This window comes from Pezoporus occidentalis, unplaced genomic scaffold (genome assembly GCF_034315485.1).
Source record: "Pezoporus occidentalis ecotype Australia unplaced genomic scaffold, CSIRO_AGI_Poc_V1 ctg114, whole genome shotgun sequence".
NCBI classification, from domain to species: Eukaryota; Metazoa; Chordata; class Aves; order Psittaciformes; family Psittacidae; genus Pezoporus; species Pezoporus occidentalis.
This window is the reverse complement of record NW_026912929.1, coordinates 451,942-463,443: the sequence shown is the minus strand read 5'-3', so window position 1 is coordinate 463,443 and position 11,502 is coordinate 451,942. Positions and strand designations below refer to the sequence as shown.

General features: G+C 52.1%; 3 protein-coding genes across 8 annotated transcripts in view; 1 reads left to right on the top strand and 2 right to left on the bottom strand.

Moving 5' to 3' along the window:
* Window positions 1-40: 40 nt before the first annotated feature.
* RPL32 (ribosomal protein L32) lies at window positions 41-2,069 on the bottom strand. The gene is made up of 4 exons (XM_062636310.1): window positions 1,964-2,069; window positions 1,219-1,319; window positions 819-1,000; window positions 41-215 (listed from the first exon to the last, which is right to left on the bottom strand). The coding sequence occupies exons 2-4, from the start codon at window positions 1,312-1,314 to the stop codon at window positions 86-88; spliced, it is 408 nt and encodes a 135-aa protein (XP_062492294.1). The 5' UTR covers window positions 1,315-1,319; window positions 1,964-2,069; the 3' UTR covers window positions 41-85.
* A 498-nt stretch (window positions 2,070-2,567) lies between these two features.
* MBD4 (methyl-CpG binding domain 4, DNA glycosylase) lies at window positions 2,568-6,838 on the bottom strand. Of its 2 annotated transcripts, XM_062636245.1 has the most exons (7): window positions 6,708-6,838; window positions 5,607-6,436; window positions 4,967-5,041; window positions 4,495-4,629; window positions 4,098-4,247; window positions 3,395-3,498; window positions 2,568-2,843 (listed from the first exon to the last, which is right to left on the bottom strand). In XM_062636245.1, exons 1-7 carry the CDS (start codon window positions 6,827-6,829, stop codon window positions 2,766-2,768), a joined length of 1,494 nt encoding a protein of 497 aa, XP_062492229.1. In that variant the 5' UTR covers window positions 6,830-6,838; the 3' UTR covers window positions 2,568-2,765. The 2 variants fall into 2 exon arrangements, with proteins under 2 accessions (XP_062492229.1, XP_062492237.1); XM_062636253.1 differs by lacking the exon at window positions 4,967-5,041.
* Window positions 6,839-7,247: 409 nt separating this feature from the next.
* The window catches only part of IFT122 (intraflagellar transport 122), a 31,615-nt gene continuing 27,360 nt past the window's right edge, over window positions 7,248-11,502 (top strand). For 3 of the 5 annotated variants that reach the window (XR_009968012.1, XM_062636204.1, XM_062636211.1), the window contains exons 1-6: window positions 7,248-7,346; window positions 7,976-8,042; window positions 8,967-9,051; window positions 9,855-9,933; window positions 10,725-10,801; window positions 11,219-11,285. Coding sequence is in view for 3 of the 5 variants with exons in the window: in XM_062636204.1 (XP_062492188.1) it covers window positions 7,306-7,346; window positions 7,976-8,042; window positions 8,967-9,051; window positions 9,855-9,933; window positions 10,725-10,801; window positions 11,219-11,285 (416 nt within the window). In the remaining 2 variants the exon portion in view is untranslated. Of the gene's footprint in view, window positions 7,347-7,975; window positions 8,043-8,966; window positions 9,052-9,854; window positions 9,934-10,724; window positions 10,802-11,218; window positions 11,286-11,502 lie in introns of those variants that run through there. The other 2 variants (XM_062636193.1, XM_062636222.1) reach the window with 2 other exon arrangements.

The window sequence follows — 11,502 nt, the reverse complement described above, 5'->3', positions numbered from 1 at the left end:
CCCAGCCCTTCCCTCCAGCCATTCGCAACACCCACCCCAGTCTGTTTTACACTTTATTAAATACACCTCGGAGGCAGAGGCTGCTCTACTCGTTCTCCTCACTGCGCAGCCTGGCGTTGGGGTTGGTGATCTTAATGGCGAGCTGGGCCGCCCTCTCCACGATTATCTTCCGGTTCTTGGAAGACACGTTGTGAGCGATCTCTGCGCAGTATGACCTGTTGGGAACACACAGTGCATCAGGCTCGGCTCCCACAGCAGCCAAGGCAAAGCAAAGTGCTTCAGAGCCATCCCGCTGGCAGCACTGGGATGCAGCAGTGCACAGTAGTGTCACAACACAATAGGGGAGCTGAACGATGCAAGTCTCCCTATCACCAAGACCAACCATCCCAGCCTGAGGCAGGAGCTCAGCACAGCGAGACCCCTCTGCTCTTCCTCTTGTGAGCAAAGAGCTGGTAAGAGGCAGTGTTTAAGCATTAATTATTACTCTTATTATTTCATTCTGAAAGTGCTACATGTGGACTCAGGCCTGTGCCTGAAGAGGCACATGAAAGCCAGCGCTCTCCAATCGCTGCTTTATCACTAGTGCACGTATTGAGCTGTTTGCCACTCTGTGACACTGTGCTTCACCTAGAAAGGCTGCACAGATGAGCCCTGAGGTCCCTTCCAACCTGGGATTCTGTGACCAAAGGAGGAGTTCATCAAACAGGACCCCACGGGTGCACTGCTGGGGAAACCAAGACAACCTTCATGCTCCTGAAGGCAACAGCTTCCTTGTGTCCGCCTCCCCTGACTGCGCTGCCTTTCCTCCGCAGACTTACTTGTTGCTCATCATGAGCACCTCCAGCTCCTTGACGTTGTGGACCAGGAACTTCCTGAAGCCCGTGGGCAGCATGTGCTTGGTCTTCTTGTTGCTCCCATAACCAATGTTGGGCATCAGGATCTGGCCCTTGAAGCGCCGGCGAACTCTGTTATCAATGCCCCTCGGTTTGCGCCAGTTGCGCTGGAGAAATGCAGAAAACATTTACTGCAGGGAGCAGTTCTGACAGCAGCGTGAAGGCAACGGCCTCCAGGTGACAGCTGCAGGCACTACCCACTGTGCCAGGCCGTGACAGCACAGCCCTGCACCTTTCATGCCTTAATTCACCACCAACCCCGAGGCAGCTGTGCCCAGCTGTCCCCGAATTCACACCCCCATGAACTTCCCCAGTAAGGTTTTACCTTGATCTTGACATAGCGATCAGACTGATGCCGGATGAACTTCTTGGTTCTCTTCTTGACGATCTTAGGTTTCACGAGAGGCCTGAGGGCAGGCATGGTGCCTAAGGCAAACGGGACTGGTGTGAGCAGGGCGGCCTGGCATGGAGGTGATGCAGTGCCCGCCTGCAGCGCGTGTCGCAGACTGCCTTCCACTCGCGGGCCACTAAGAAGGCTAGCGAGGGAATGGGTGTTCGCCTGCAGTGCCTCTGCCTCCCGCCTCCGAAGCTGGCAGAGCACTGAGAGCTCTCCAGATGCGATCCTGGGAGGTTGCCCGCGGCCGCGTTCACGTCCCCCTCCCGCCCCGAGCACTCAGGAGCCCTCCCCACCCCGAGCAGGCGGTGCTGCTTCAGCTATCCCTCGGCAGAGCGGCGGGGGAGCCTGAGCGCCAAACCCGAGGGGGCTGCGCCGTCTGACGGGAACGGGCCGGCGCTCGCCGCGCTGCCGCTGAACGTGGCGGGTTTGGCGCACACGCTCCGGCGCCGCTTTACCGAGGGAGCGCCGCGGCCAAGCCCGGGCCGGGCCCGAACTCCCACACCGCGACCTCGGTCAGGCCCCAGCCCACGCCGCGGCGGAGTCCCCGTTACCCGGCCGCCGCCTCGCCGAGACCCCACGGAGGTCCCGGCCCTAGGGGTCCGCACCGCGGGGAAGGCGGAAGGGAGGGGAACGGACCCGCGGGGGCGGCGGATGGCGGCGGATGGGAACTCACCGGGAGCGCGATGGCGCCTTCCGCGGCAGGCCCCGCCGAGAGAGGGAGGCGGGGCCGCGCGCAGGGGCTGATGGGATATGCGGAAGGTCCTGCCAGGCTCACGCGGCGGAGCAGAGCGGGCACCGAACCGACCCCGGGCCGCCGGCGGAGGGTGGCACCGGGCGTGCTCTGTCCGGCGGGGCCGTCCCGGTACCAGCGGATCGGTGCTGGCCCGCGCCCGGTACCGTGCGCTCGGGACGGAGCTACGAGGACCTGCCCGAGCACACACAGCTTCCGCCAATCCCGCCGGGCGCGGGAGCTCCCCCTGGCGGAGCGGCTGCTCAATCCCGGAGCGTGGGAGCGGATCTCGGCGTGGGACCGGAGGCCCCCGGGGTCGCACGCCCGAAAGGCGGCGGCGCTGCCGCACATCACTTTCTCCTCATCCCCCTTCCCCTCCGCACCCGCCCCTGAGCACCTCTGCCATCGCCAGCCTCCACTTGCGCAGCGGGACCAGAGCTGTACCCCCCTCTCCCAGCCAGGGCTGGGCACTTGCTGGCAGTGAGCGCCGGGAAGGCACCGTGCACCGGGGCTGCGGCTGGGCCCAGGAGGCACCGCGAACAGGCACTACAAAAACTGGGATACGTTTATTAAAAGCCAGGGATCTGAAACATGACATCACAACAATGACCCGAGCCGGGTGCAACACACAGATAAATACTTAATGTAAGAACTTGGTCAGAGTAACCCCTGCGCAGAGCATGTAAGGCTGCGAAGACCAGGAGGCGGTAGCTGTGCCTTCCTGGTGCCTTTCCTTCCCAGTGCCTCAGCCTATGCTCAGTCTGTCCCGGTTCTCCCAGAGCCATGTGTGGTACACGTTTAACTTGTGGTCCTGTGGCTGTACCTAAAACACAATGAAAATGCTCAGCATTCAATAAAAGACCTTCTCTTGAAAAACCTCATTGCTCTGGTGGATTTCCCCTCCCTTGGGACCCCTCCGTGTCTCACAGAGCCATGTGCTATGTGGCCATGCCAACCAAGGAATACAGCACTTGGTCAGCCCTGAAACCACCCACCCCATGTGAACTGGGAGCAGGGTCCCACACTGGAGAGCAAACCGGCCTCTCGCAGACATCTGCCATAAGAGGACCCCAGCACGGCAGAGACCACCAGTGCTGATCACAGAGGGATGCCAGGATCAGGCTGGCAGGAAGCATAAGGAACCTGGTTCATAACTGGAGCAGGGAAGAGACCCACACAGCGAGAGTGGAAAATAACAGGAAAAAAAAATGAAGGTGACAAGATTTTAAAGGTTCAGACTTGTAAAAGGGACATTCTGTGAACTCGACCTACTGAAGGTATGGAAATCACCATCTCTTTTAATCCAGTGGAGCCATCAGTACAATCAGAGGCAAAGGACAGAGCATGGAGCCAGCAGCGCGGCCGCACACCCACCTCCTTCCACTCGTTGACACAGAAGATCCTGTAAGAGTCATTCCCATACTTGCCAATGCCGTGCAGCTCGATAGGGTACTTCCACTGCTTGCTCAGGTACTCATCTGCAACACACAGGTACAGGCTCCACTGCCTGCAGGCAGCTGCCAAAGCAGCTCTGGACAAAATCCTCATTCTGTGCTACTGTTACTCGGCTCCATTTTGGAACATTTTAGATGGAAAACACAAGTTTTGTCTCTCTCCTGGTGACAGTAGGTGATGAATCCCTACAGGGCACAGCTAAAACACCTCTTAAACGAATCACCATGGGGGAGCTTTAATTACATCTCTCTCCTCAGAACCCATGGAGGAATAGTTTTATTCTAAGTACAGAAAATATCAGAATCATAGCAGAATTCCTACTGGAACGGCCTTCTGGATGTCACCTGATGCAACACAGAGCAGAGCCACTTGCAGAACACAAAGTCACTCTTGCAGGTGTTCACATCTTTTTGTGCTCAAGGTCTCTATGTATGTTATTTCATTCTCACAGTTGAGACAGCAGGAGCAGCAGCGCTGCATATGTAAGACCAATGCTGCAAAAACCAAACCACCACCAATATTTGCCCAAGACAAGGGAAAATCAGAGAGCACTGTCTGAAAGAGCTGTTTGCCTCACTCGTGTAATTTAGATCATTCCACTGGCAAACCTGGGAAATCCTACCTGAGAACTTGATGATCGTTTTTGCTCTGAGCTCATAGAGGCCAAGAGGTTTGAGCAGCTCTGACATCTCTTTCCAGTCTGCATTCCTGGTTATTTCAGGAGAAGGATATTTCTTAAGGAACTCCCAGAGCACAGGAATTGCCATTTTACCTAGCGAGAGAAACCACCATGAGCAGAAGGCTGTGCAGGTCATTCTCTTTATTCATCATCTGTGTATGCTTTCTGAAGTGAGTTTCTTCAGAGGCAAGAGCTATGATTGACAGATTACTGCTTTTTACACTGACACAAGTTAAAACACATTTATTCTTTCATTAATGCTATTAAAAATGGCAGCTGTTCTGACCCTGTAACACCTCCCGACCATTTATACAACATCAAATTGTATTAGTCTATTTACCTGAAGTTTTATTGAGAAATATGGTTGCAATGAGAAGTTTCCACGGATCGTGGAAAAGTGTTTCTTGGATCAGATTAAAAGGAGAACGTGGAGGAGTCCATTTTCTGAGGGCCTTCCTTCTAGGTGCGCTGGGAGCTGTACATAGAAACAACACAGGATGATTTATTGGATAGTAAAGGATGGGGTTACCTACTTAAATGAAAATAATAAACCCCAATGAAGCCCTTTTGAAGCAGATTCATCTTTGGGGGGGCACAATATGCAGATGGAGGTGTTTGACACCAGCCTTCAGAGCTGTTTGCAAGACACAAACCACTGAAGTGTAAAACAGGACAAGATCAGTTGTGCTGAACTGAGCTCTCTGATGCCACCTGAGCACAGCCAGCCTAAACCTGAAGAAATTCCCCATAGCATCATCTGATCTTGAGCTATCCTATCCCTCCCCCCCATAAGAAATATTATAAGAGTATACCTTCTTTACTGTATTTACTTGAAAAATACGGACTTGTTTTCCTCCTATCCACTTGTGTCCGTGGGATAGAGTCTTCTGTAAAGAGATAATACCTCAGCATTAAAAGGGGACAAAGAACCCAAGCATTTTGCTGTCCTGCCTCATGCACCATTTCCACTTTATGTTGTGATGCAAAGACAAGGATTTCTTCTAGGTGTCCAGAACATAAATATGCTTTAGATTCGCTCCAGTACTGCTCTGCATTTCATGTCTCTGAAAAGTCTTCACAAGAGAAGACTTACTTTGCTGCAGTCTGAAGAAACAGGCTCAAACTACAGCTGAGGTATTAAATGTTGCCCACACACTCCAGCACACAAAACAAGCCAGAAAGAGCCTTTTCTAAGAACCAAACAGACCAACTGCGCAATGACATTAGAGGTGGTGCAATGAAGGTAATGAATGCTATTGTATTATATGGCTAAAGAGATCAACAGAGTAAGTTCCAGTTGGAAATAAATCTGCATTAAGTCAAATGCTGTTGGATAAAGAAATGAGACAGATTCAGATGCTGAAGCAGCCTGACCTGGAACAGAAAATTGCTTGTACGGGTAAACCCCTGGCAGAATGTTAGGCCCATGTTCTGCTCAATCCACACACGTACCTGGCAGCACTTTAACGGCTGTGAAGCTGCTCTTGTCACACAGCTGCAAGGCATCAGCAGCCCTTTCAGTCTCAGGTTTAGACTCCTGGTTACCCGGATTCTCTCCACCTGTCTCTTTCCCCACTCCCAACCCGCTGGGTTTCTCCTCACACTGTGCACATGTGTCTTTAGATGCTGCCTCTGCAGGTTCCTCCTCTGTCAGGCCCTGCAACCCCCTCTGCAAGCAAGCTGGCACCGCACTCAGCTGCGAGGCCGACCGTGGCCACAGCCGAGCTGTGCCTGCACCCGCAGGGTCTGCCCCCTGCTCCTCCACACCCCACCTGCCCGCCCCACTCGTGTCTATCTGTCTACAGAGCCTCTTGCTCTGTACGCAGCCCGTTTCTTGCTTATTCCCCGCTCTTCTCTGCCTTTTGTTCTGGGTGCTGTTGCGATCCCTCTCTTCTGAGCTCTTCACAGCTTTCCTGTTCTGGACACGTTTTAAATCTGCCCCCTTCTTTTTGGTTTTCAAACACTCCTCTGGGTTCATGCCTTTCCCGATTAACTCTTGGCTTTCCAAAGCGCATGGAGCGTCAACCAGGTGCTCATTCCCAGCCTGAACACTTTGAATTCCATCCTCTGCACCATTTTGCAGGCCTTGCACTTGACTGTGAGGATCCTCATTCTCCGAATCACTTCTCGTGGCTTTTGTGCTGTAGCTTTTCACCCTCAGACATCTCCTCCTCCCATTAGAGGCTGTAAAATCAAAATCTTCCACTTTCAGCGATGTCTCCCCAGTTTTCCGAAAGTACTCCGCAAGGGCCCTTTTGGATCGCAGCTTACTTCCGTCAGGGCTGTGGCAGGAGAGAAAAGGGAATGAAGGACACCCCCCTTCACCCCTGGCTCTCACTTCGCACCTACTGCAGCATCTCAGCAATCCAAACAAAGGGCAGAGGCAGCTGAGCGCTGGCGCCTGGACCGGAGCAGCTCCACAGCGGCTTCATCAACAAACCCGCCCCGCGCTGTGCACTTCCTCCCGGGACCCCCGCACGCACTCACACACCCGCGAGCCCCGCCCGTGCTACCGGGAGGGGCCGGCGGGGTTTGCCCCGGGACCGGCCTCACCTGATGAAGCACACGTCGGTCCGCCCCGCCGTCCTGCCCGCCTGCCTGCGCCTCGTCACCCGCTGCCAGCCGACGGGCACGGCGCTGGACACGGCCGCCGCCGGTTGCTCCGCAAGCTCCATCTCCGCCGCCTCGCCAGTGCCCCCGCCGCTGGCACTAGGGCCGGGACGCTCCGCCGCTGCTGCGTCTCGGCTACTGCCCGGGAGGCTGCACGGGGGAGCAGAGCACAGATCGATCCCTGCCCGAGCGCGACGGCTCTGGGAAGCGGCGAATTTAGCCCCGTTTCCCGCACGGCCCCGGGCCCATCGCGCCCCACGGCGTCACCCGCCGCCGCCTCCCCCGTCCCGCTGGGGGGCGCTGCGGTTCTTTCCCGCCCCGCTCTGCCGCCACCCCTCCGCAGCTGCCGCCGCTCCCGCGTCCTGCTCTGCGCATGCGCGTCCTGGCTCCGTTGGCGAGCGCCCCCTGCCGCTGCGGCGGGTCCCCAGGCGCATGAGCGTTGCCCGTGGCGCCGGCGGGGAGGGTGTAAACAAGGACCGCTGAGGAGGGGCGGCCCGGCCCGGCCCGGTTCGGCCCGGTTCGGTTCGGTTCGGCCCGGGCGATGCGGGCCGCGCTCACCTGGCGCGACAAGGCCGAGCACTGGTGAGCGGCCCTGGAGGGCCGGCCTGTGAGAAGTCGCGTCCCGGTGGGGCTGTGGGCCGGGAGCAGGCTGGGCCGCGGCCGGGCCATCGGGGGAGCGGTGCCGGGCATGGCCGGCGGCACTTACCCGGCTGGGTGTGCGGCGGAGTCCGCGGCTTGGGGCTGTTGGTTGAGGCCGCGCTGGGCTCGGCGGTACCGGCCGCTGCTCTGCCCCGCTCCTACCGCGCGGGCGACGGGAGGCTTGGCCTGAGCGTCCTCCTGCAGGCAGCGGTTCTCCTCCCGTGCAGGCCCCCGCGGCAGCAGCGCTGCGCTCCTACTGCTCGATACCGGAGCTCAGTAACGCTGCCCCTTTTCGAGGTGGTTTTTGCCGTTCTCAGCTCCCGTTCAGCCGCAGGGCAGCAGCCGCGCCCGTGCGTATGAGAGTCTGCCCCGGGGCCGGGAGGCGGGCAGTGCTTGGGCTCCTCGGGGCACGGGGAGACCATCCGGAGCTCTTTTCTTAGGCTCCGCTGGCCTCTGGAGTACGCAGTTACCGGTGTTTGTTGTGCGGCATCTTTGACTTGAAAGAAAATCTATTTTCTGTCCACTAACAGGGAGTTTTTCTGGGGGGGATTTGTTTCTTCTTTTTCCTTTAGTATTTATGACCTTGCATTCAAACCAGATGGGACTCAGTTGATAATTGCTGCTGGAAATAGACTGCTGGTAGGGAAACTTTTTCCTCTTACATTTATAGTTGTATGCATATGATTCTTTTACATGTACTTACGAACCTATCAAAAATCCTCTTATCTCTACTAGTCCAGCCTCCTATCTGCATACATATTAGTGCAGGCTAACTGTAAAGCTTTTCAATGTTTCTTACCAAGTTTTAAGCTCTATTTCCAAAAGTAATGGGATTTAAGTTACTTTCCTCATCTCATCCGCTCGCACCTCACCAGGTCGTTTGGAGTCCATTAACTCACTTGTAGCACAGTGGCGTGGCTTGCAAACACTGCATTGTTACAAGTTTCATGCAAAGCTGTGAAAAGAAACTCGAATTGGTGCCCTGGCTTTGTGAGAAGCTTCAGCTGGAGCTTTTTTTGTGCTTCCCCGGTTCTGCCTGCCTGTGGCTGACTCGTCAGGAGGAGCAGCTCGGGGCTGTGCTGCTCATGGGCCCTCAAAGCTTTCAGGTGGGGTGGGGGAGGCACGACATAGAAATGTAGTGAGGAGCACAGGGCAGCGGGCTGCAGTTCACAGTGCTCATGGAACAGGGCATTGAGTTAGGGTCCTTTCCACTAATTTATTACATTTAAGCATCTAATGAAGAGAAAGAAGGAAGGACTAAAGCACGCAGGGCAAATTAGGTGTTTGGAATCTTCTGTGCATGTAGTTTTCTAACACTGAGTTTTCTCACACTGAGTTTTCTCATTCTGAGAAGTATTGCATTAAGGAAAGCTTCTGCACTTTAAGCCATTTTGTCTTGCATGGACTATATACTGTGTAAAAAAGAACACAAAAGAAGGTGTATAACCCTTTTGGCCTTCAGTAATTTTATCTTAGCCCTCGCTGAGATATTTTTTTATGCATGTCTTTTTGTTTGAATGTTTGGCTTTGTTTGTTGTTTTTTTTTTTCCCATGTTTAAACAGGTATATGATACTTCTGATGGAACCTTAATCCAGCCTTTGAAAGGACATAAGGACACTGTGTACTGTGTGGCTTATGCCAAAGATGGTAAATACCACTTTGGGGGCTTTGCTAGTCTGGTTTGTACAGTGCATGTCTGTAGTGCCAGTTGCTAGACAGAGAAACCAGGGTTGTTTCACTAACTCATCTGAACACACGTGAGTGTTGGTGGTTTGTAACGGAGAGTTTGATCTGCAGAAGTACCCTACTGTTACATGTGAGGCTACCTGTTAATCCAAGAACTGCAGCCCCCACTTTCTTCCCCCTTGTACTTCAGTGGTGGTGAAGTTAATATTTGTGGGTAACGTGAGGAGAAGCCTTGTCCCAGAGATCCTCTCTCTAGCACCCCACCTGTCTCTGGTTTTTATTTTTATTCCCATAGTTTCTCTGTCCCAAGGCTTTCCCTTCTGATCCCCCACATGCTACCACACTTACTACAGGCCTTATTCTGCTTCCAGTTCTCATTCTGTGGGGGCTTACTGTGTGGATTCAGAGGACTTCCTCTCAGATCCTGCTGGTTAAGCTTTTGGGGGTACCTGTGGAAATGGACTGGTTTTCCCTTGACCCTGTTAACATAAATGCACACCCTGTGACTGACAGCATTGGAAAGTCTGGCTGCTTCCTTGCCTGGCTGGGCTTTAGCACGGCCTGCTCTATGGGAGCAGCAAAGTCAAGTCACCCAAGTTCCATGTAGCTGGAGGAGTGCTGTCACATCAAGACACTTGCAGTGTTAGGCCCTTTATTACATGAGCCTTGTCAAGTTCAAGAACTTCTTGCTCTCTCTTTGATTGAATGTTTGGAGTGAAAGTGATTCTTGTATGCGTGGGATTTAAATGATATCTAATTCCTAGGCAAACGCTTCGCATCTGGCTCTGCTGATAAAAGTGTGATAATTTGGACTTCAAAGTTAGAAGGAATTCTGAAATACACGTAAGTGATGCCTTCCAATTCTGTGCCTCTCAAAAGCAGACTTTGATTATGCTCTTCTGCTGTCAAAGAGTGTGTGCTGTTAGATCTGGAGGAAGGTTGGCTAAGGTCAGAGAAAATGCCAGGGGGTAATAGGAAAGGGAGGAGGAAGAGAACAGTCAAAGTATCTGAACGAGGCAGGAAAGCAATTAAAGGCTTAAAAGAGGGTGAGAAGTTTGGATAAGACTCTGGATTTAGAGGGCTGGCAGAGAACTGGGGAAACTCTCTACAGATCAGAATAAAATTAAACAGAAAGTGACTCTTCTTGTAAAACAAACAAGATTAATATAAAGCTGGTTCAAAGAGCAAATTAAACATCAGGTTTGGAGCTTTTGGTGTATTCCATCTTCTGGCTTTGTTTTTACATCACCCCTCTTAAACGACATCTTCAAATTCTGTTTCTGAATGTGTGTGTGCATTGCTAGTTGTATGCACAAGCCAGTGGACTACTGGGAACATATGCAGGCGTATTTGGTTTAGAATTTGGATATAACCTTTAATCATGTTTCACAAACCACTATCTCTGTACATTTTTAGCTGATCTTGATGAAATACAGTGAATCCTGCCACTTAGAGACAATTTTTGTAAGGTTTATTACTGATCTAGTTTACAGTAATAGCAGATTAATTTGATGTAATATAAACTGATCAAATTATTTCTAGCATCTGGTGAACCTTTCAGCTATCTTGCTGAAAGTCATCAAAGGGGGCATTTAAGAATGATTTATTGAAATATGATTGTAACTTCATTCTAGGCATAATGACTCTATTCAGTGCGTTTCATACAATCCTCTTACTCATCAGCTGGCATCCTGTTCTTCCAGTGATTTTGGTATGTCTTCTTCCTCCAACTTTTCCATTAAGCCAATAAATTCTATTAAAGTTGTATAGCAAAGCTACCTACAGATGGGTACAGTTCTTTATATCCAGAAGAGATGAGGTACAAAATAGATTACCTGAAGTAATATTAGATAGTTATTTAAATCACTTAAACTCCTTTGGAAAGGGCTATGTAGTGAGGAGCCATGGTATAAAATGTACTACTTTGATACTATGATTTTTTGTAGAGACACTCACTGTATTGTTTAAATGGATTTTTTTTTCCCTGATAAATACCATGTATTTAAATGTCCTAGCAGTGGGTGAGACTTTAGTCCCTGGGAAGTTCCAGCTGAGTTTTATGACAATGTTAGTTTTCAGTCTGAACACATTTGTCATTTACTTTGGCTTTTTGTTTGCTTTAATCAAGGCTTGTGGTCTCCTGAGCAGAAATCAGTCTCTAAACATAAGACCAGCAGTAAGGTTACTTGCTGTAGGTAAGTTTTAAGGATTACCTGGGTCATTTAAGTCAGTTTCAATGCAAACCATTCAAGTTAATGTGCAAGCGTAAAGGAAAAAAATGTTCAAGTGAGACAATTCAGTGTATGCAGAGCCAGTGTCCAGCAGTGTGATAGTTCAGTGTATGCAGAGCCAGTGCCCAGCAGTGTGCCAGGCTCTGCTGCCTGGCTGCTCAGTACCATCATGTGTTGCTGC

Coding starts and splice junctions, on each gene's coding strand:
- RPL32 (XM_062636310.1), bottom strand. CDS start 1,314: ATGCCTGCCCTCAGGCCTCTCGTGAAACCTAAGATCGTCAAGAAGAGA. Junction 1,001..1,218: donor ATCGCTATGTCAAGATCAAG/GTAAAACCTTAC, acceptor GCATTTCTCCAG/CGCAACTGGCGCAAACCGAG. Junction 216..818: donor GTGCTCATGATGAGCAACAA/GTAAGTCTGCGG, acceptor TGTTCCCAACAG/GTCATACTGCGCAGAGATCG.
- MBD4 (XM_062636245.1), bottom strand. CDS start 6,829: ATGGAGCTTGCGGAGCAACCGGCGGCGGCCGTGTCCAGCGCCGTGCCC. Junction 6,437..6,707: donor ACCGACGTGTGCTTCATCAG/GTGAGGCCGGTC, acceptor CTCCTGCCACAG/CCCTGACGGAAGTAAGCTGC. Junction 5,042..5,606: donor AGCCGTTAAAGTGCTGCCAG/GTACGTGTGTGG, acceptor ATCTCTTTACAG/AAGACTCTATCCCACGGACA.